Source organism: Oreochromis aureus, linkage group 12, assembly GCF_013358895.1.
Source record: "Oreochromis aureus strain Israel breed Guangdong linkage group 12, ZZ_aureus, whole genome shotgun sequence".
Classification (NCBI taxonomy): Eukaryota; Metazoa; Chordata; class Actinopteri; order Cichliformes; family Cichlidae; genus Oreochromis; species Oreochromis aureus.
In genome coordinates this window covers 18,351,974-18,375,566 of record NC_052953.1, presented here as the reverse complement: position 1 = coordinate 18,375,566, position 23,593 = coordinate 18,351,974, and the positions used below count along the sequence as shown (strand labels likewise).

Sequence of the window (23,593 nt, the reverse complement as noted above, 5' to 3'; positions counted from 1 at the left end):
CTGTAAAAGTTGAAATAAGGAGACAGGCACCACACAGAGTTCAAAACTTTTTAAGACTGCCTGGCAGTACCTCCATAACCTGCCTCACATAATAAACACAGACAGTTGGGTCAAGGAACAAGTTAAAAGAGAAATGGAAAAATGTTTGCAGCTTTGATTTTTTTTTTAATCTAGCAAATTTTTTTTCTGTGTTGGTTTCATTTAAGGAGACAGTTTTGAAACTGAGCTGCAAGCAGCAGACTTATGCCATTGTCAGAAACATGAATTATTTGAATTGAAGACCAAACTGCGAAGAAGACTACTTATCTGAATCACATATTATGAACAGAATGCTGTAAAACATTTAATCTTTGGTATATTTAGTAGAGCTACAGTCCATCCATTGGGGATTGTATCAGGAAAGGCACTGGGTAAAAAAATCAGCTTAATCATTTATGCTGCTCTTCTACGACAACTCCTTGTGAATGAGGCAGCAGCAGATGATTGTTTGAATTTGGGATTGATGATACAGTAACCAATACATTATCACCAATCTAAAGAGGAAAACAGATGCATGGTTTTTAGATTAATAAGATATATACATGTATTTATTAATATGTAATATAATGTCAGCGCTTATTGGCATGTGTGTGCATATATAGGACACAAAAAAGCATTTGAATATCTTAATATCGGTCATGAACCTTCACCATTTAAACGAATAACATCATTCTTACCTCCGTCCTACTCCCTTCTTCTTCTCAGTTAGAAGACAGTCACTGCTGGTACAAGAGTGCCAACAATAATTTAGCTATTAGTTGCATTAATTTTTATTTATTTAGTTTTTTTTTTATTTAGCTCATTCACAGAATGTCATATCAATCAGAGAAAGAATCCAGTATCGAGTGGCTGTGTGAGGTGTTAATCGTTTCAGTGTTGGTGTGAAGAGGACTGCTTTCATACTGGTTTCAAATACAGATGTTGTTGTGCAACCATTGTTGTTTTCAACAAAGTGTAATCTTCCCTCTGTGGCTTTTATGCAAACTTGTTTCCACTGCTGAAATTTATTTGTTTTTTTGCCATCTGTAAGTTAAAATTGGGTTGCTTTGTCAGCTTTGAGTTATTTATTCTGCATATTGATTAGCAAGTCTCAGACCGGGTAAATGCAGGTAAAAATGCAGGGAGAGAGAGAGGGAAAGGGAAGGCTGTTTTTGAGAAAAATTCACAAATGTTACCTCAAATACTGCAGACTAGTACCCACTAGTACCCAAAATGGAAGTGCAAGCTATAAATAAAATATAGAGGATCTACACCTGGCTTAATTTCACATTTCCATCAATCTCCAAGAATATGGGCTGGAAGACAAATATTCTACCTCTTCTCTTCTCTTCTCTTCTCTTCTCTTCTCTTCTCTTCTCTTCTCTTCTCTTCTCTTCTCTTCTCTTCTCTTCTCTCCAGGAGATGAGTTCTACACAGAAATATAAAGGGATCCACTTTGGCAACATGACAGGGAGGAGATCTGAGGAGAAGGTGGAGGTGGGACCAGCTCCAGGACAATATGACCCCGAACTGTGAGTATCACATCATTGCTAGAAACAGTCCCATGGACAGCTAATTAACAATCCAGGCATGTAACTTGAAAAGACACTTAAAAAGAAAGATTGCCTTAAAAATAAAACTGCTATGAAGATTATTTGGTCTTCTTTTCAGGGTAATGTAGGTTAGAAAATATTTTAAATTCCCTAAAAATAAAATGGTTGATATTTAAGTTTTCTGTAGGAACTCCTAAAGTTAGCAGTACCTATGGAGAGCCTTGCCAAACAACCATGTAGCATCATGTGCAGTTCTGAAATATTGATATTTAAATCGATTTGATGGCTAACCACCGGTGCATGAATTTGGAATTTATTTTCACAAATTCACATCTTGAAGCAAGGAGCTGAGGGGTGGTTAGATAAGACTCTACCCTGCATGGGATCTCAGAAGTTCACTGCTCTTGAACTCTTACCAAGATGTGTGCTGAATAGAGAGGCTGCTCTTCCAAAGTGAAATATTACTTTGATCCTATAGCCGGAGCATTACAGTTGACATTTTTCAAATACCATTTCTATTGATGGCCACAGAGGATGGGGCTTACTAAGCACTTCTACACGGGTGGGCACACACCCAGCTCAGCTATTCGTAAAGGAATTGACTTAGAAGAAAAAGAAGAAGAAGAAACCCTTATTTGTCACGTTTCCTTTGCAGCACAGTGTAATTCTTTTGACTGTGCATCACCGTTGTTAGACAGCTGGTGTCAGCGATGATATGGTACATCTTTATCAGAAAGGGTTAGCAGCCTTGCTAAAGGGTTCAGCAGGTTCATTTTAGTGGTGGCTGGGGCTGAAACTCTGACCTTCAAACGTCTTGATGCATTCTCAATCATCCAGGAAAGTAAATCTCCAAAAGTTGAATCTGTTCATCTGGACGTAGCGTTTTGTACGTCCAGATGAACAGATTCAACTTTTGGAGATCTGACCTTCAAACAGAACCCAAACCATTTGAGCATCATTGTCCCTTGGCAGCAGAAGTAATAAAAAGGAAGGTGGTTTACTGGTGCAGGTAGACATTAAAACATCCACATAGACATGTCTGTGGCACACATGTGACTACTGGAAATGTTTAAAAATAACAGTATATTCAGTCTTTGCTCCTGTTACAGTTATTACAGGCATTTCATCCTTATGAGCTCCTTTACTCTGGATTATAACTTTCCTCTCTTCTCCCCTGCTTCCCACTGCCTTTGCTTTGCTGTTCTCTTTCTATTTATTTTTCCACTCCACATCTGTCTTTGCCACTCGTTCAGTATATTTTTTCCCCAATTCTCCTTTTTTCTGTTCTATTTTGTATGCTTTTGAACACCTCCCCCTCTCTATTTGTATATATTATACTTGTTTGCCTATGTTTTCTATTTTGAAAGACATTGTCATTGCCTCTTTTTCCTGCAGGGTCCCAGAAACACAGTACGAGAATGTGAACCTTCAAAAGGATCAGAGAGGCAGAGTTGAGCTTGTCATCCCTCGCTACCATGAACTTGTGCCCATGCAGGCAGAAAAGAAGGTAGGTTGGCATGACTTTGTATCCCTTTGATTCTATATATACAAGTTTAAATCAATGATAAAAAAAGCTTTAGAGGGCATGAATCAAGGTTAAACTCTGAGCTCACAAACTGTATGAAAAAGGCTGATGCAGCCAAGGTGGCATTGATCGCTACAGTAAATACAAGCCATATAATTTTTCCAATAAATGCAGTAAAATGCTCACAAACACTGCCAGCACACTCGAAAGGTCTAGTTCAATGACTGGAATCAGCTGAGGTGACACCTAGCAAACACACGACTCCCTCTGGTTGGCACCCACATGTCACACAGAGTGCTCATGGACATGATCTTGATTACTTTTACTCCTTAGTTCAGGTAAAACCAGTTTGTTATTAAAAAAGAAAGTGGGAATAAAGAGGAAAATTAGCCATAGAATCCAAAACAGTCTTTTGCATCAAGCAAGCAAAGTGTTAAACTGAGCATCTGGGGATTGACTTGATTTTGGAGCCAACTTTAAGTGAGAGGAGATTCACATTCTAAGTAACCCAAATGACCCTAAAGAGTGGCCACTCTGGTCACAAGTGATAATTAAAATGTCAGCAAAATCCAGCACCTTCCAGCGCTATCACGCTGTTAGCCTAGTGGTGAACGCAGTAGCAGATATCAAGCAGACACAGAACAACGTTTACTGAGTCACATCTCTATTTACTCGAGTAATGTCAGTGCGATATTCACTCTCCTTTTTCTTTGTTTTTGGTCTTTACAGGTTTTTTGTAAAGAGATCAGCTAAACTGACTCTTTAGCTGATGACTACTCCACTATGTTCATGAACTGGTCCCTCAGTCTTTTAGTTTTTTGGACATGTATCTGTCAGTTAGTTTATAGGATCATTTTGGCTAAGAGAAGTTTCTTGTTGCTGCCACAAAATGACTGATCAAAGTAAACCTGAAAAATAAAGCTGTGGCTTGTGAAAACAGTGGGCAAAACACTTAACACACAAATGCTCTACAGAGCTGACAGCAACTAACTTATGCAGTATCATGAACAAGTATTTCTCCCCTTCCACGTCCACTTCCACTTACATGTTACCTGGCCCTGTGTGAAAAAGTAATTGCCCCTAAACCTAATAACTGGTTGTGCCACCTTTGCTAGCAAGAACTGCAGTCAAGCATTTGCAGTAACTGACAGTGATTTATTTCTCATCACTTTTGGAGGGCATGTTTAAGGTCATGCCAAAGCATCTCAAATCGAATTTAAGTCCAGACTTTTTTTTAAAAGTCATTCAGGGGTGGACCTGCTGGTGAGTTTTGGGTTATTGTCCAGCTGCATATCTCAAGTGCTCTTGAGCTTCAAGGTAGAAACTGATGACCGGACATTCGATTTCAGGATTTTCTTGTAGAGAGCAGAACGGCTCCATCAACTATGGCAAGTCGTCCTGAAGCAGCAAAGCAGCCCCAGACCATGATGCAACCACCATCATGTTTGTCTGTTGGTCCGATGTTCTTTTTGTGAAATGTTGCATTAGTTTTACACCAGATTTAACAGGACTCAGACCTTCCAGAGAATTTGGCTGTTGTCTCATCAGCCCACAGAATATTTTCCCAATAGTCTCTGCGATCATCAAGATGTTTTTTGGCAAATGTTAGACGAGGCTTTGTGTTGTTTTTGGTCAGCAGTGGTTTTCTCCTCAGTTTAAAGTTTTCTCCATTTGCAGTTAGTTTTTCACATGGGGCGAGGTAGGTTTTCCACAGCACTGTAGTTATTTGAGCTATTACTGTATGAATTATTAGCCAACATAGTACAATACAGCACAAGAATAATGTTGAATTATGCTTTTGTAAAAAAAGACTTGAATGTGTCCATTCAATTATTAAATAATCTTGCTCAGTTATGCTCATTAATAGACATTGAAGTCATTGGCTTAATTTTATTTGTGTTACTTATATATTTTACAATATATTCTCATATTTGTTTCAGTAGTCTTATTCTAAAATCAGACAAAATAACAAGACAGCAGAACCTGCTATTTTTAAGGCACTAACCAACCTTGGAACTAAAAAGACTGAGGAAAAACAAGCTTGAGCACACAAAGTGAGCTGTGCTACAAGCTGAGGCAGGAAAACCTATTAACAGCACTGTCACACTTTTTTTTCTCCCTGAGAATGCTGCATGCTGACCACAAATAAATCTAATCATACTTAATTATAAAAATGATCTCTGTGTTATGGTCCTTTTGTAAGTACCATTTAATGTAAAGCCATCATAATCACATTATGATTGAAAAATGAGCACTGCCTCTGACCCCGCCTAATGAGTCCTCTAACCTTCTGTTTGAGTATGTTATGTTATTATTTAATTACACTAAAATACAATGTATATGGTAGTATCTTTCAACAACAGGCCTTTGATTAACAGGTATATAACGTGTGATTTTTACATGGAGAACCAGGTAAATATGTTGGATTCCTAATGGATTTTTCTAAGCTGAAAGACAGTTCATCAGTTCATCTCATAGGGGGCAGTAAAACATAAGCTTTTACTACAGACTAATATATTGGAAGTGGATGAGTAGAGGGTAGTTATTCACCTGCATATGAACTTGACTGTGCTGGCAGAGTAATGCTCCGTGATGCCTTATTTTACCGATCGGTGGGTTAGAGAGGGCGAGGTGAAGGCTGGATTTCATGAAAAAAGGTAAATGCACCGTTTAGTTTTTGGTTTTTTTAAAGTCATTTATGCTTTTCCCATTACTTGTTTTCCTTTTGTCTCTCACAGCATCTTATTGCTGTTTTACTTCTCTTCACTTTACTTTATCTATATTTAACCGTTAAACAGTTTGTTTAAACACGTACCTTCAATTTACCTGAAATTTCTCTCTGACTTTTCTGTCTGTGTATTTTTTGTGTGTTCTATATGCTGTATTTGGACCCCCAACCATGTTGGTTGCACCTCCATCCGTCATCATTAGTATCTCACATGTCAGCCCATATGTACTCCCACACATACATACACTGACCAGATGGGTCATTTCCCACAGTGGGGACACTCAGGACAAACACCTTTACTTCCTGGAGATCAGCAGACAGTCTGCCTCTAATGGCTCGGGGCTGCTGGTGTCCTATAGACTTTAAGAGTCTGTGTGCAGGATTTACCCATTAAATAGACATTCTGACATAGCTAGGGCAATATCTGAGCAAACCACTTTAAGATACCATTACAGTGTGCATCCCTGCAAACACAAGAAAAACAGATAAAGTTGTACCCGTGCAGTGTCTGATATAACCCTGGATATACAAATTACACTGTCAGTTCACCTTTAAAATGCTGTGAATATCATGTTAATGTTATCACGGGTGGTGATATTATGTTTGCAGCATGTGATATATTTAGAAACAGGGAAGCAGCACAGCTCCCAGGGGGGAAGAAGGAAGAATTCTTGGCAGGAAGTTTAACTTACAGGATTACCTACCTCTAAAACTGTAAATTGAGCCTATTGGGCATGCAATATGTTCATTTAAATGCGTTTTAATTATAATATGTGTGTTGGGACAGAAAGGCTTTGTTATCTTTGTATAAAAAATTAATGTCTATATAAGGTTTGATTTAAAACTGTATCAACAAAGACACTACACAAAAGCTTAAAGTTCAGTTCAATTCAATTTTATGTAAATAGGGCCAAATCACAACCACAGTCTCCTCAAAGTACTTTATACTGTAAGGCAAAGACCCTAAAATAATAGAGAAGTTGTAAAAAGTTGGCATGGCTGTAGAGCAGGTCATCTGATGGTTTTATCCCTGGCTAGTCCAGACAGCATGGCAGATATCTTTGGGCAACCCTTAAGTTGCTCTCTGATGCATCCATCGGAGTGTGAATGTGTGTGAAAGTTAGACAGAAGGCATTTAAGCTTAGGGGGGAAAAAGTGCTTGTATGAATGGGAGAATGAGGTCTGTTATATAAAGTGCTTTGAGTGCTCAGGTAGAGTACAGTTTTTCTTGAACACTTGGCAACAACTTGCATGCAGAAACCTTTACACAGAGTTCCTTTCTCTCAAGTTACACATGTATTTTACTGGATTTGTTTTTAACCAGCCAGCTTTGTAGACTCTTTTTGAGCACATATGCAAATGTATTTGCATATGCAATGATGAAATAAAAGCCTGGTAAATCTCTTCAGAAAGTCTTTGCAAATCAAATTCTTATGAATGACAAAACATGCACATATCTTCTTATCATTATTAAATGTGTAAAAAAACGTTATAGGTATGTGCTGCAAATCAGTAAAACAGGTTTCCTAAGAAAATCGTGGCTGTCTTACTGTACGTCAGCACACTGTGGCAAATTTGATTACGGGGAAAGGAAATAAGAGGGCAATATAGTCATTGTTCATTAATAGACTCTGAGCTGTCCTATGGCATGGGGAAGGTCCACAGGTTCACTGAGCTTCCCCCTCACCGTGCTAACAATGGCCAAAGAATTCTGTGATGTTTTACTGCAGAACTAGTTAAACCACCTGCAGCAGAGAAACCTTGTTGTTTTCCAACAGACAGAAAAATGCCCGGCTCTGTATCAGGCAGCGTGGAAATGTGCGTAGGTGTGATTGTAAGAAAGTGTCCAGGTTTTCTTAGCCTCTCACTGTCAGCCCCTCTGTGAGTGCTGTTTGCTGCTTTGCCAGATGCAATGTTTGCTGCCTCAAAATTAAGTAGTCTTCTTAAGTTGGCGTATCACATGACTATTACTGCTCGGTCACACAAAAGCACAAACACTGTGCACCCTTAATGCTGATTGTTTTTTCTGCTCTGTTTCTTTACATAAGTGACTTAATTGGAGAGCAGAGAAAGAAAAGGGCTTTTTCCTGTATGTATTCACAGGTTACTCATCATTTGCTGCATTTTTTTCTCTGCTCTTTTTCCGTTCGATCTTCTTAATATTTCAGCCTCATCTCCTTGCCAGTGAGTGCTCATCATTTATAAGAGATACAGGAAGGAGAAATCTCAGAAACTCTGTCCTTGCATCCTATCCTCTGTTTCTTTCACTTCCTCAGCTTTTCTCCTTTTCTTCTTATTGACACAGCTACACGAAAGGTGAAATTAGCAAATCATTTAAATGCATCCCGTTAAATTTCACCTTTGATGTACTGTAAATTTCACTTTCTGTTTCCCAACAGGGAGTTCCTGGTCCAGGCCAGTACCACATCAGAAGTCAGTTTGAGAAACCTGTTGAGCGTGGTGGCCTGCCGAAATTCTCTTGTACCTTCCTCTCAAAGACTGAGGTACAGTCCAGACAGGTCTGTGGTAACCCATGTTGGCTTCAGGATAATATTGTATATTTCAATTTTATGTATTGGTTTTTGTGTTGCTGTTGCATTGATTTTATGTCAGTTCATTTATTTGTATCTTACTGGGAAGTATTGCAATAACTTTGTAATCCCTCAGTCTTGTCTCTGTGTGTCTTAAGTGTTCTCCTCCTGTCTTCTTACAGTCACCTTTATGTTCTGTCCTTAGGATCTTCCATGTTAGTTTGTTTTCATGCTCTGTGTCTCCTGCTCTCTCTCTCTCTCTCTCTCTCTCTCTCTCTCTCTCTCTCTCTCTCTCTCATCCCAGTTACAGTGGCTTGCAAAAGTATTCGGGCCCCTTGAACTTTTCCACATTTTGTCACATTACAGCCACAAACATGAATCAATTTTATTGGAATTCCACGTGAAAGACCAATACAAAGTGGTGTACAGGTGAGAAGTGGAACGAAAATCATACATGATTCCAAACATTTTTTACACATAAATAACTGAAAAGTGGGGTGTGCGTAATTATTCAGCCCCCTGAGTCAATACTTTGTAGAACCACCTTTTGCTGCAATTACAGCTGCCAGTCTTTTAGGGTATGTCTCTACCAGCTTTGCACATCTAGAGACTGAAATCCTTGCCCATTCTTCTTTGCAAAACAGCTCCAGCTCAGTCAGATTAGATGGACAGCGTTTGTGAACAGCAGTTTTCAGATCTTTCCACAGATTCTCGATTGGATTTAGACACCAGACAGGTCAGGGATAAAGTTATTGAGAAATTTAAAGCAGGCTTAGGCTACAAAAAGATTTCTCAAGCCTTGAACATCCTACGGAGCACTGTTCAAGCGATCATTCAGAAATGGAAGGAGTATGGCACAACTGTAAACCTACCAAGACAAGGCCGTCCACCTAACTCACAGGCCGAACAAGGAGAGCGCTGATCAGAAATGCAGCCAAGAGGCCCATGGTGACTCTGGACGAGCTGCAGAGATCTACAGCTCAGGTGGGGGAATCTGTCCATAGGACAACTATTAGTCGTGCACTGCACAAAGTTGGCCTTTATGGAAGAGTGGCAAGAAGAAAGCCATTGTTACCAGAAAACCATAAGAAGTCCCGTTTGCAGTTTGCCACAAGCCATGTGGGGGACACAGCAAACATGTGGAAGAAGGTGCTCTGGTCAGATGAGACCAAAATGGAACTTTTTGGCCAAAATGCAAAACGCTATGTGTGGTGGGAAACTAACACTGCACATCACTCTGAACACACCATCCCCACTGTCAAATATGGTGGTGGCAGCATCATGCTCTGGGGGTGCTTCTCTTCAGCAGGGACAGGGAAGCTGGTCAGAGTTGATGGGAAGATGGATGGAGCCAAATACAGGGCAATCTTGGAAGAAAACCTCTTGGAGTCTGCAAAGACTTGAGACTGGGGCGGAGGTTCACCTTCCAGCAGGACAACGACCCTAAACATAAAGCCAGGGCAACAATGGAATGGTTTAAAACAAAACATATCCATGTGTTAGAATGGCCCAGTCAAAGTCCAGATCTAAATCCAATCCAGAATCTGTGGCAAGATCTGAAAACTGCTGTTCACAAACGCTGTCCATCTAATCTGACTGAGCTGGAGCTGTTTTGCAAAGAAGAATGGGCAAGGATTTCAGTCTCTAGATGTGCAAAGCTGGTAGAGACATACCCTAAAAGACTGGAAGCTGTAATTGCAGCAAAAGGTGGTTCTACAAAGTATTGACTCAGGGGGCTGAATAATTACGCACACCCCACTTTGCAGTTATTTATTTGTAAAAAATGTTTGGAATCATGTATGATTTTCGTTCCACTTCTCACCTGTACACCACTTTGTATTGGTCTTTCACGTGGAATTCCAATAACATTGATTCATGTTTGTGGCTGTAATGTGGCAAAATGTGGAAAAATTCAAGGGGGCTGAATACTTTTGCAAGCCACTGTATGTCTTGGGGTTCTGTCTCCCCTACCTGTTCCCATGTTCTTCTTGTGTTTCGTCCTTGTCTTCCTGCCTGTCATGTGTTCTCGTGTTTGTTTATCCCTGTTTATCCCTAGTGTCAAGCTTGCGTGTCCTTGTCTGAGTCTTGCTGTGCATGCTACTTCCTGTTTTATTTTGTCAGTCCCTCATCTGATGTGCATCGTTTTTAGTTTTGCTTCCATTGTCTCGTTATGTGCCAATTTCTTCCTGCTGTGTTCCCATCTATTTCCACTTCCCTGATCATCCCTCATTGTGTATATTGTCTCTGTTTTCCTTGGTCCTTTGTGAGAGCATCTGTTTACCTCCCATGTGTTTCTATGTTCCAAGTGTTCCAGGTTTCTAGTGTTTAATTTCCCAGTTTAGCTTTCTAGTTTAGTAATTTGTTTGGTTTTCTCACGTTTGTATTATTTTTTGTCTATTGGCCTAAATAAACGGCTTGCCTTCACTTAGCCCCTGTGTCCATGCAACTGCATTCGGGTCCTCTCCTCTGCTCTGCACAATCTGACAGATTTAGATTAAATGTAAGAATGCTTCTATAATTTCTCTACTTTTAATTTTATGTGAAAATAAATCCAGTTAACATCTATTAATTAAACCTCTGTTTGTATCAGAGTTATAACCCCCAGTAGCTACTGTACTACAGTTAGGTATTTATGTAGTAGTTAGCTGTCTCCTAGCAACTGCAGCAAGTGTCTAGTTGACATGATATTGATTGTAAGATAGAATATGAATAAAGGGGTTGGTGACACACCTTTATATTTTATCATTTTCAAAGAGGAACTGTTACGGTCATTTTGCAAATCCATAAATTTATTATTAGAGTCCAAATCTTTATCTATTTTATACTGCGCCATAGTACAACCTCTCAGTTCATCCACTGTCTGAGACAACCTGTTTTAACTCCCTCCTAATCTGAATTCTTTTCATGTAGTCCCATTATAAGCTATATATAGCACTAGACAGTACTACACCAGGTATAGTCCTAAAGTGTTTCTTCTTTTCTCAAACCAGTGGTCTCATAGCTCTGAGTCTGATGATAGGCTGAAATATATGATGGCTTGGACATAATCTACAGGAATCAAATATATTCAATTTACTGTACAATATCTCAAAGGAGATTGCTTTTTAATATGGAATACTTTCAGATCAGTTACAGATCCACAACACTGAGCCCTTCTTGGCTTGTTTAATTGATGTGCTGGGTTTGGAGGGATTCTTCAGATAGGGGTGAAGATGAGTTTATTAAGAGGCTCAGAGGAGCGAAGATGAAGGACGTGAAAATGTGTAGTTTCACGTTTCAGGAATAGCTGTCTTCTCCTCCTCCGTGGCACTGGCCCACAGATCTAGTCCTGTGAAATTCTCAGACTGATTTCATTATCGCTCTGACACACGTGATAGTGCATGTTCTCACACATAATTAGGAATTCAGATTGTGTGTATATTAGGTGCAGACAGATTCAGATTCAAGTTGCTGCTGATATGCAAGCACAGTACAGATATACACACACGTGCATACACACATTCCAAGAACTACCTTTATTAGATCTAAAACATAAAGGTTTTACTGGTAAAAGACGGCCAATGCTAGATTCTTGGATGTATTTTATGCATGTGTGTGCATGCATGGGTGTGTGTGTGTCACAGTTTGCTATGACCTAATTTCCTCGGCCACATGCTGTGTTGGTGCGTCGACCCTGTGATGTCGTCACTGACACCCACCAAGAAGCGTGTGTGTGCGTGCGTGCATGTGTCACAAGTCATCTTCAGTGAAGTACTGAGAGTGACAGTTTTCTTAGATCTTCGTCTCACTGTGAGTCCGGTTCCATCTGACACTGTTATCCTGTGGAGGGATGGAAAGGAAACGAGGAAAGGAGGGAGGGGTGAAAGAAGCAAGAGAGGCAAGGATAAAAGAGGAACAGTTGGAATCTTCCAGTTCTTATCTCTCCTCCCTTTGACTTCCCAATTTTCCAATATCAAAGCATCAATCTGACACATTGTGAAAACATGGATTTTATTTGGTCTCACACTTCCAGTCGTCCCGTCCCTTTATTTGTTTACTAGTTGTCTGATCACTTGTAAGACCTTTCTGTGTGCTATACTTAATGCGTTTCTGTATTCGTCCCCATGTTTTTGTTTGGTTGTTTTTTTTTCTGCTTCTACCCATTTATACCCTCATTAAAAAAAATAAATAAAAAAATACAACCTCAGTTTGGAATTTGATGGTAAATAATCACTAAGATGTGAAAAGGAAAAGTTTGGGGACTCTGGACACAATAAACCAAAAGGTAGATGAAGAAAATATGTAAATTAAATTCATCCACCATCCTCTTCAAGGTCGTCTCTGCATACGTACCTCTGGACGACTTCCCGTGATCCAACGTTTATGATAAGTATGATCAGTGGTTATGACACAGACAGCAAACAGCAGTCTTCAGCGAAGGAGTTCACAATCTTTAAGCCCCAAAGTGTCTCATGAGATCAGGAATGCAGTCAGGAGATTGCCTGTCATTTTTCGACATTTATGAGGTTTTGCTCCATGAATTCATGTGAATTCAGATGTGTAAGTGACAACCTTGAAGGGTACAACAGCTAAATTTAAATCAGGTGCCTTTTATTGGTTGAGCCACAAAACTTTTTGATCGCTCCTCATATAATCCACACATTTTAATAAAAATCACGGTCTGTGGATTGCATGATTTTTTTATTTATTTATAGATGATAATGCTTGAATAAGCATAGAGCCATGATGGCTCTCACAAAATCCTAAAAGGAGCTTAGAAATGTTTCTGCAGTTGATGCTGTGCAGAGACAACGCGAGAACATAAAAAGTGAATTTCATATGTGCGTCAGTATAGAGTGTTTAAGAAGACATCACGTTTGTCATCTGATATTTGAATACAAATGGAAAATGGTAGCTAAACAATGAAGATAATGACAATAACATTATCTAGCAGATGCTATTGTTTGTGATCTAGATGTGATTTAGTAAAAACCATGATGTTCCTTACTCCCTTACTGTTGATGTGGCCTAAAAACAAAGCCTTGAGTTTAATGTGCAGCACACTGATAGTATTTAAAGTTGTGGTCATGAATTTACATACACTCATTGTACAGTGTACATCTTTATTTATCTTACTCTGGCTGGATATTTGACCTCTCTTCTTGGCAGCATAGTAGAGTTGATTTAAATTGGTTGGTTGTCTGGCACACAGTTGGCTTTTAAGCATAGTCCACAAATTTTCAATAGGGTTGAGCCCAGGGTTTTGGGAAATTTACTTTGCCCATTACTAGTACCACTGCAGCAAAAGACCCCCAAAGCATGATGCTATCACCACCATGCTTGACATTTGGTACAGTATTCTTAGGACTGAAAGACTTACCTTTACCCCTTCAAACATTACTCTTGTCATTGAGGCCAAATGGCTCAATCTGTCTCGTCTGACGATAAAACCTTTCTCCATTTGGCTCGTCCACGTGTGCAGCTGCAGCTTTCAGCTGAGGTTTTGATTTTTCTTTCTTTCTTGGTTGGCACCATCTTTGTCAACGGCAATCAAAAACTCACTTCACTGTGAACAGTGACACTGGAGTTCGAGCAGTTACACCTTGGGTCTTCTTCCAGACCCAAGGTGTATCACCACCACAAATGGTGACACATTCGAACAACTTCTACTTACATACAGTTGTTAGGACTAATGATCGTAGTTAAATCTACAGTTCTGCTTCTTAGATCTTCACTGATTTCCAAGAACTTTTCCATTGCTCTGATTATTGGTCAGTCCAAGAGTGTTGTAGAACAAATCCTTTGTATGCTGGCAAAGACAAACTACCAGTTGTAGTCAATCATGCTCACAAAGAGAAGTTAATAAGCCTTGGGCTCGTCAAGGTAAAATACAGCATCACTTGTGCACCCAATTCTTGTTCTTTAAAGTCAAGAAAGAATGCCATTAATGCTATGCAATTATTTCTGTTCAAAGAACTCATTAAAAGCCAATGATTACTATGACATTCATGCCCATGATGAGTATATGTAAACTTAGCACCGCAGCTGTACATGAGTTTGCCAAAAGAATATTATTGAAAAAATAAATAAATAAAAATCACTAGATCAAACTTTGTTTTCAGACTTTATCATTAAGAAATTTTTATCTCACTTTATTCATGTAAATTTGACTGTCTCTGCTGATTTACCGCAGAGTGCTGACTAAAGCTCCAGCCTGTTAGCAATTTACACACTGGCAGCATGTGTGCTGAGTGTTTCTATTCTGAATTTGTGAAACAGCTCAGACTCAAACTAATCTCAAAATTTATCAGAAATTTTAGTTGTTCTCCAAGTTTTTGTCCTTTTTCTTCCGCACTGCACAAACCCACATACATGTTACGTTCTTCAGAACTGACACTGAATGCTCAGTGGACTGACACACCATGTAAAAAACACTCATGTCACCCACCCTGTGTATGAGTAGACGTTTTGGCTAAGGTTATACATCTTGGCCTTTTTGTGCCGCCATAGGATTCACTTTTTGTAGTCCACCTTCTTTCTGCTTAGTATAAACTGACATTAACAGTGTAACTTATAGCTGTTTGTTGCCAAATGGCACCAATGAGAGCTCTTGTACTTGCACTATAGTCTCGCTTCTCTCCGTGTCTTCATTTTTCACTTTAACAGTCGTTATAACATTCTGTCACTGAAATACTCAACAGTGCCAATGAACATTTTGGCTTTGAGTTTGAATTTCAAAAGAGTTGCTCTGGCATTTTTTATCATATGTGCTTAAAAATGGAACAACAGGAAGCAGAAAAAAAATCCACCATCCATGTGAAGTGGTAACAAAGCTCAGCGTGTCAGTTAAAGAGGGAAAATGTGCCTGTTAACAGGACTTTACTCAGAGCCAGTAAGCCAGAATCGGATTGACAGATGGTCACAAACCCCCGCTCTATAACTGCGTTTGAAAAAATAGTGTGGTTTGGCCCTGGGACAGCTCTTCTTGTCATTCTTGTTCTTCTTTTTTCAATCTCGAACCCAAAAAACTTCCCCACTGTGTCATTTTTTACTTTCGCTCAGTTTTTTTCCTCCATCTAAACATATTTTCTTCCATTATTTTCCCTTCACATCTTTTTTTTTTTTACCTTAAAAAAGCTCAATAATTCAGCTGTGCATTACTAACACAATTTTCATTACCCCATAACTAATTTTCCATAGGCTGCATCTTGTTTAAATGCAAACTGTAAATCAATAATTGGCATGCCCCCAAATACATTATATTTAAGATCATTCTGTAGTTGAACATCAGTCATTTGAGGAATTGGCTGTGGTTTGTGTGGGGGTAGGCATTGTTAATATAGCCTCACTGCCATTTGAAGGTATCAAGTGATTTGTATTCCTCTGCTGAATGGTTCCGTTGTGAGTTAAACTGAAACATAGTTCACCTTCAGTAATTTTGACTAAAAAAGGCAACTTATCTGTTTTGGTTCTTTGGTTTCCTGTGTTGTTATAATAGACTATTAGAGAAACACCCTGGAAGTGAGGCTGCCATCAGCAAAATGTTCAAAGAACATTACATACCTGATTGTGTGAATCATTATCTTTGCATTGAAGATGCTGTTTCTCCATCTCATTTTCTATCCTGCCACTTAGTTCTCTCTGTATGCATTCTGCTCTCATTTTTTGTGTCATTGATTTCATTATCACTCTTGCTCTTTCTATTTTGCCTTTAGTGTTTTTTTAGTTTTGTCAGAAGAGCTTTTCCACATGTAATTGGGATTTGAGATTTGAGGCAAAAAGGCAGAAAAGCACTATGGCTTTATGGATAGTAATTTGTGTTGTTGTCTGACTTTGTTCCTGATTGAAATATCTCAATGAGTATTTGAATGAATTGTCATGAAATTTGTGTCCTTCTCATGATGGAATGCAATAACTTTACTTTCATTTATTACTCTGCTTATGCTATTGATATGTCATCTGCCCCACCTGTGTTTTTTTATGTTAACCCTTTAAAGCCTGAACTATTAAATAATTGCCAGAAAATTCTTTTTTAAATGGAGTGTTTATTGAATCTTCTGACAAATTAAAAAATAATAATTAAATATTAATTTGTATATATGAGTTTTCATTTATATCTTACAGTATTTGCTACATCTGGAATTTTTAAAAATGTATTGTTCAGTTTATTTAGGTTTTAGGGGGAAAAACATAATGACGCTGATGACTTAGATTTATCAAATGTGATACAGTAGTCGTTTAAACCAATCAAACTAGTGCTTGCAGATTAGCATCTCAAAGCCCTGCTGTGCCCCAACAAAATATCTACTGTATGTTAACCCCATTTCAATCATTACACTATTTTCCCCAACTCTCTTGATTTTTTTCAGCTGTGTATGTTTGCTCATACTTCTGCCAAAAACCGTCTTTATTAGGAACAAAGACTGTTGATATAAAAACAAACCCATATCACCATGGGAACTTCCTCCACCACTGCTTTTCATCCCAAATGACCTGGACAGAGATGATGGCCCAGCTGACTCTGGTAAAGTAAAGCTTTGACTGATTGAAGCTGAGTCTGTGGATATCTGCAGCTGGATTTGTTACTGTGTTCCAGATGGACACCGAGGAGATGAAACTGTGTTGGTCTCTATTTGATTGATAGAAGAGGGCTGTTAAACATTGCATTGTGAAATTTCAGTGTGTGCTGGATACTTGACTTAAGACGCCTCACTTTGTGTTTCTTCCTTCACTCGTTCATCTGTGTCATTCCCTTTTTTCTCTTTCCATTAGAGGTTTGGCCCTGTAAAAGAAGTGTCGCCCCCTGTTGGTAAATATAATGACCCGCGCTGTGCCCTGGAGCTGCTGAAGAGGACCTCAGGAATAAAGAAAAGTCCATTTGGTATCACTGCACCTCGCTTCTCTTCTAACCACAGAAAAGGCACCACACCAGGTCAGTATGTGTTTTTTGTTGTGTGTGCGTATGTCTGTGTGTACTTGTATGCATATCCACAGTAGGTTGTGCACAGGCAGTGAGTTTCCTCTAGAATGTAGTTTAGCAGATATCTAGTAATCAATTGTTGCTCCAAACTGTGGGTTTCTTGCTTTGCACAGATTTTGAAATATAGATCTTTCTCTTAGTTAATAGCTGAGGCTTTTCAGTTAATATTCATACCATGTCAAACATGACTTGCACTTGACTGCTGCCTTTTAATGTTAGAGGACAGTATTTATTAGCCTTTGACACTTTTTTAAACAAGCCATGTTCTCTGAAAGATCAGAGTTTAACCTGACATGGCCATTATACTCAATTTAAAAAGTAATAATTAAGAATAAGTACTACTTTGCAGCTTGTGTTAACATTTTGAAAAGAAATGAAAGTGACTTGACTTGTGTGTCTGTCTGTGGGTGTGTGTGTGTGTGTGTGTGTGTGTGTGTGTAAGAGAGAGAGAGAGCACGCTGTGTTGTCCCATGAGTGAACTCTTATTTATAGAGGTATGATTAATTTCTGATGTCTGCTTGCATTAAGCCTTTGAAATACAACACAAGGAATAATAAAACTACAACCTCGTCTATTTCGGCATTGCTACCTATATTACTTTGAACAGCAGTCATTTATGTAAAAACAGCCTTAGACTTTACGAGCACACCAACATTAAATCTATTTCTGTATTTTCTTCTCCAAACATCTCTCTGCAGTCTGTGGAGCAGAACTGACAGATGTGATGCATCACATGATTGATTTTAAGAAGCTGCCTTAATTTTTTTATGGTTCTGATGATTCACTTTATACAGACGGTTTAGTTGTATTTTATTGCTTTTTTTAAAAGTTTTTGGTAAAGTCTTGGTTTTATTTTAGCTTGAGGAGAAAATGCAAATGTTTTTCACTTGTGTTACCTTACCTTGAATATTTGAATATTGCTGCATTTTGTCGTGTGTGTCTGTTAACAAATTCTGCATAACAAATATGTATTTTCTTAGGTTAAAGTGCAAAGGACCATTTGTTTATTCTTCTGTTTTTTTTTTAAGTACATCTGTAAACACAACATATTGCAGAGGAGACAGATGTTAGAAAAGCAGTAAACTGTCTCCATATGAAAGTTATTGTAGCACAGGTGTAGCACAGATGTCACTTCCCAGTCAGCACGACATGAATGCTACACACCCTGCCAAATGTGCCACTAAGCCAAAGTTACACCTCTGCAACATGTGTCTAATAGCTGTGCCTTAATTGCAAGATTTGCATCATCGTACTGGTTTCAGATAAAAACTAACAAGTGCTGGTTTTGAGGGAAAGTAGAACAACAACCAATTACAATGTAGTCCTGGACTGCTTTATTTAAGGTCAGGTTTGTAAAAATGCACAGTGAACACCTCTGTCTGTCCAGGTCCAGGTTCCTACAATGTGTTTGAGCATGGCTTAGCCCGGGAAAGTTTTAAAAAGGCTTTTTTTTCTCAAACCAAGAAGGGAGGATTTGGCTCTTCTTCTCAACGCAGCTCCCTTTTCTACAAAAAGGAATCTGTCGAGACCCCAAGTCCAGCACAGTATGAGGTAGGATAGATTAGTAGTAAGTCATGAAGTTTTCACAATGTTATTCATCACATCATTTAGAGATTAGTCCCAGATTCATCAATATGTTCGTCAGTATTTTTTGATTAAAAAAAATCTCCTAAAAAGTTTAAGCTTGATTAGAGTCTTGCACATACGTTGCATGTTCATATTGTCATGTGTATGGGCACATTAATTACATTGTCAAATGTTTTACATATAGAAGGAAAAGAAGACAGAGGAGAGCTACAAACAGCAGCACACAGCAGCTTTTAAATCGGTCACAGAGCGTCTGGCTTCACCACTGCTGGCTAAAGTAAGTTTCCTTTTCTCTCCTCTTTCTCTGCGTTTGTCTCCCAGTTTCTCCCACAGTTGTTGTTGTTGTTGTTGTTGGACAATTTTCCATCCAGAGATCAAGTTTATGTTGCAAATCTTCTCAAACCTACTTAACAGAAGAGCCGAAATGAAGTAAAACAGTAGAGCGTGCCAAGGTTTTAGTTTCATAAATGGGCCATCACAGCAGTTCATTTTCTCAGCCTGTCTTCTTTTCTTTTCCTTTTTCCTCCTAATGCTCATTTAAGCTGAAGAAAACAGGTCACATCTGTGATAATTATTTTCTTGCTCCTCTCCTCTGTGATGTCACTTTTCCTGTGAACATCTCTTTTCTCTCTCTTCCACTTTGCTTAATACAAAATCTGTCATATATTTACATACCAAACTCTTTCCACTTCTAAATGTTACTTTGATTCTTTTTCAAAGCAATTATTTATTCTATTTATGATCAAACTGTTTTGTGTGTGACTCAAAATTAGAACAAGATGAAGCTATGCTTTTAGGCTTAATTGTATGATTCAGTATTAAATACTTTGATGTTATTGTCTTCAAATGATTGTTTTTCTAGATGCCATTATAAGGATATTATTCTTGAATTTAAAGATTTCTACAGCAACTGGTTATCTTAAAGTGTTTAATAATTCATCTCAACCCCAGAAATTTTGGTGTTTATATTAACTTTTGCTTTCTTACTCTGCGGGTCCTGAGTTAAACCTTTCTCAGCTTTAAGGCAAGCGATTGGAGCAGCTACGAATAAAACGCAGGACACTGTTAAGTGATATACCCTAACATACATTAGAGTTACCTAGGCAACTGGAGGCTGGAATCTAGGCTAGCAACAAACCACCAGCGACAGAGCAGTATGCGATAAGAAAACCTACTTGTTTTTGGAAGGTGCTAGTAGGGCAACTTGAAAAAGTGTGGTGCAAATTGGAAACAGATTTTGGCTTTGTCTTCAAAGTGAAAGCTGTGTTACACTTTTTAGAGTTTTACTGCTGCTCACTGAGTAGTTCATGAGCATTTGCAGACAAGCTGAGATCGTCCATGCACAGAAACATTGCAGGTAATCATGGAAACCTTTCAGACTCCAAAACAATCACAAGGAGGGTTTTGGTGTAGGTTTGTGTATCTCATGCATTTTTCTCTAGTTTTTCTCTGGTTTGGAGGGGGCCATGGACTGGCCTTTATACACAGGTAGTGTGCATAAAGGTACTGTCATCAAAGCCCAGCAATGTATATTCACCAACCAGTTGGCGAATATACATTTTTCCCTGGTAACTGATGAGTATGAGAGGTCGGTGGCTGGTTTCTAGGTCCGTGTAACAGGGTGGCATCATGATTTAATCTTTCATTTTGCTGTTGAGATAATTTTTCAGTGTCAAATGTTGGTTTATATTCTTTTGTTTTTAAAGTTGAGCGATCAGGAGTTTTTTCATACTGGGTCCTCAGTGTATAAATATTCACAGATGTGAAATCCTGCAAGAGTGAATCAATTTACTGCTCAACACGAGATGATAACTACACAGCCAAAGGAAACCGCACACACACTGTAAATTGAAGGACTTATTTATTCCTGGGTGGTATATTTCATGCTTAAATCTAATATTACATTTGATAAAAAATTATAATAAATCCCATGTCTTTACAGATTTTCATCTAAACAAATAGACAACTGGCAAAAAGTGACTGTTTCGATTGTGAAGCAGTATTTCTTTGCCCTGTATGAGACACGCCAATATTTACTTACATATAAATAATGCAAATGAAGAATAAGAGTGAAGTTGCTGGATTTGAGGGGTAGGGATTGAATTTTACTAACTTGAGCACTGAAAATTTTTGAACATGTGAATTTCTGCCTGAGCTACAGTGAATATTAAAGATGCAGAATTTGTACTTTCAAGTACCCTTCTGGGTACCAGCTGCTGTTTACTCTGATTAACTCTGAAGGTTAGAAGCGTTATCTTCATCTTGAGGCAAAGGTCCCCAGAGCTGATTTTAACACTGCAAACTGTGGTGCTCTCTACAAAGACAACGTTTAAAGGGTAATTTTGCATCGTGGGCAAAGATCTAGGTAGGTACATACTGTAACTCTAGCATCAATGGATTCAGTTGATCTTGTGAGATTCATGTGCATCTCTCTCTGCATATCACTCATTTAGTCACAGGATGTTTCGAAGAAAAAAACAATTTCTGTCAAGTAATCTTGAACATGCTTTGACATGTCCACTTGCACTTGTTTGCACTTCTCAGCAACTTTAATTAAATTGGTGCGATATCAGCAGTGTTATTATTTATAGACACTCAACAAACTACACAATGTGGGTAGTGTGTGTACATGCAGGCACTAAACAATTCTTTCTTATTTTAACTGTATGCTCTTTTATGACTTTTTTCTATTGTTTGTGTGTGTGTGTGTGTGTGCGCGCGTGTGTGTGTGTGTGTGTGTGTGTGTGTGTGCGTGTGTGTGTGCGCGCGAGTGATGGCACAGTGATATGACAGACTGACTGGCAGAGTGCGCAGCTTTTCCTCACAGTGTGAATGTGCTGGAATTTTTCAGTGTTTTTTAGTGTTTTTCAGGAGTGAGAATGAACTTATTTAGACTTCAAGATGCTGCTTTGTAATATTTCGGTTCAATCTGACTTCACACTCTGCTGTCGCAGATTTTTCATATTCAAAATCATGGCTGTGCACTTACTGTATGTACATCAAAGAAGCTGATTAAAAGCTTTCTGCCTATATACATATTAATTTTCTATGCTTGTGTGTATATAGGTGGCAAGTGAAATTTCTACTTTTTGTTGTCAGTTTTAATGTGCTGCATTATTGTGATGTTTATTTATTATATCCCATTTGGTTACTATACTATACTATACCAATAGTTAAAACTATAGGAAACTCAGACTGTTTAAGTCCCTTTGAAGTTAAATATTAAAAAATAATGATAATGATATTTCCCAAGTTAGATAACGCTGAAGTCCCAGTGGTTTTCCATCCCCTCTGCGGAAACCAAAAATGCTTTACAGTCACTGGTCGTGACACATAACCTTAATGGGTTTTATTCTTGCTGTATGTTCAGAGAGGGATTTACACCGTGGACACCAGCTGAATGCCATTAACTACCTGTTAGGACATTAAACCAGCAGGACTCTGGAGACAAAGGAGCAGGGCTTAGGGACCGCGATATTGCATAAGCAGCTCAACTTTAGAAATTGACATGTGCGAGAAATGAAAATATTATCAAATGCGTCTCCATTTGCGACTTAGCATACTAATGTTACACATCGGCAGTCTCCAGTGGAAAAATTCTTTTGCTCTGTCATGTAGTGAGATCAGAGATCATTGTCAGCTTCATTTGGGCAAAAGATGTTAACTTAATTGTGTTTCGTGGTGCTATGCGCTGCACAGCAGAAAAATAATGTCATAAAACTATCTGCGTAGTACAAAACATTATTTTTGCTGGCCTCTTGAGTTGTACTGTGTGCCTGCGACTAAAATGCCATCAGGCAAAACAGGGCATTTGTTAAAGCTTTTATTCTCATTGTATTTTTTATGGCAGTTTGGCAAAAAATGCAGTAAGCACGCTGTATATATTTATACATTTTTACATTGTTTATGCATTCAGATAATGTAGATCTGTCAGATTTTATTGCATATCACAAATGAGCTCAAGTGAGAGTGTTGGGACTAATTAGAAAACTGCAAGCGATCCATCAAGAATTGTGGTGCTGATCACCTCTTTATTAGTCTCTACCTCATATATCTGTCTGCAGCGTTTGCCATTTTTCATGACAATGGCTCAGTTGAGTTTTCTGTCAAGCTGCAGTATATTGTGCTGATGGATGATCTGACTCACTTAGAATCCTTAGTTTGCTAAATTCTAATGCAGTAGAAAACATGACAGCATACTACACAGAATCTGCATAATGTTCAGATTTTGACATTGTCATGCGCTAATAGTTTTTGATCAGGATTGGATGTCTGCAAGTTGAAATGATCAGCAGGAGGCTTTCATTACATGCTGGAGACACGAGCTGATTAAATATTTAACAACGGCTTTAACTTGGTTCAGTTCCCAGTCGCAGTACCTCCAGCTTGGTTGTGTGTTCACGCAAACATAATTGGTCATGTTTGCAGGTGGGAGGCTGTTGAAGTCGAGGTGAAAAGAAGCAGCTGGTGGCACATGTCTCAGAGGTAGCACATGCCCGTCTGCATCTCTCCTCAGGCAAACAGCATTAACAGAGACGAGGACTGCAGCGTAGAGGGCTTTGTACATTCCAAATTGGGCTAGGGGAAAAACACAAACAAAAAATCAAAACATCATTCTCAAAATAGCAGAAAAAAACATTTTTCATTTACAATATCACCACCCTGTTTTCCTCGCTTACACCTGTGTGTGTG

At 38.6% G+C, this 23,593-nt stretch overlaps 1 protein-coding gene across 5 annotated transcripts in view; it reads left to right on the top strand.

Moving 5' to 3' along the window:
* stpg2 (sperm-tail PG-rich repeat containing 2) overlaps positions 1 to 23,593 on the top strand; it is a 71,620-nt gene that overhangs the window by 5,427 nt on the left and 42,600 nt on the right. For 4 of the 5 annotated variants that reach the window (XR_005615126.1, XM_039620895.1, XM_031729104.2 and 1 more), the window contains exons 5-10: positions 1,438 to 1,550; positions 2,967 to 3,078; positions 8,224 to 8,343; positions 17,107 to 17,266; positions 18,702 to 18,865; positions 19,086 to 19,178. Coding sequence is in view for 4 of the 5 variants with exons in the window: in XM_039620895.1 (XP_039476829.1) it covers positions 1,438 to 1,550; positions 2,967 to 3,078; positions 8,224 to 8,343; positions 17,107 to 17,266; positions 18,702 to 18,865; positions 19,086 to 19,178 (762 nt within the window). In the remaining variant the exon portion in view is untranslated. The remainder of the gene's footprint in view (positions 1 to 1,437; positions 1,551 to 2,966; positions 3,079 to 8,223; positions 8,344 to 17,106; positions 17,267 to 18,701; positions 18,866 to 19,085; positions 19,179 to 23,593) is intronic. The other variant, XM_039620896.1, reaches the window with a different exon arrangement.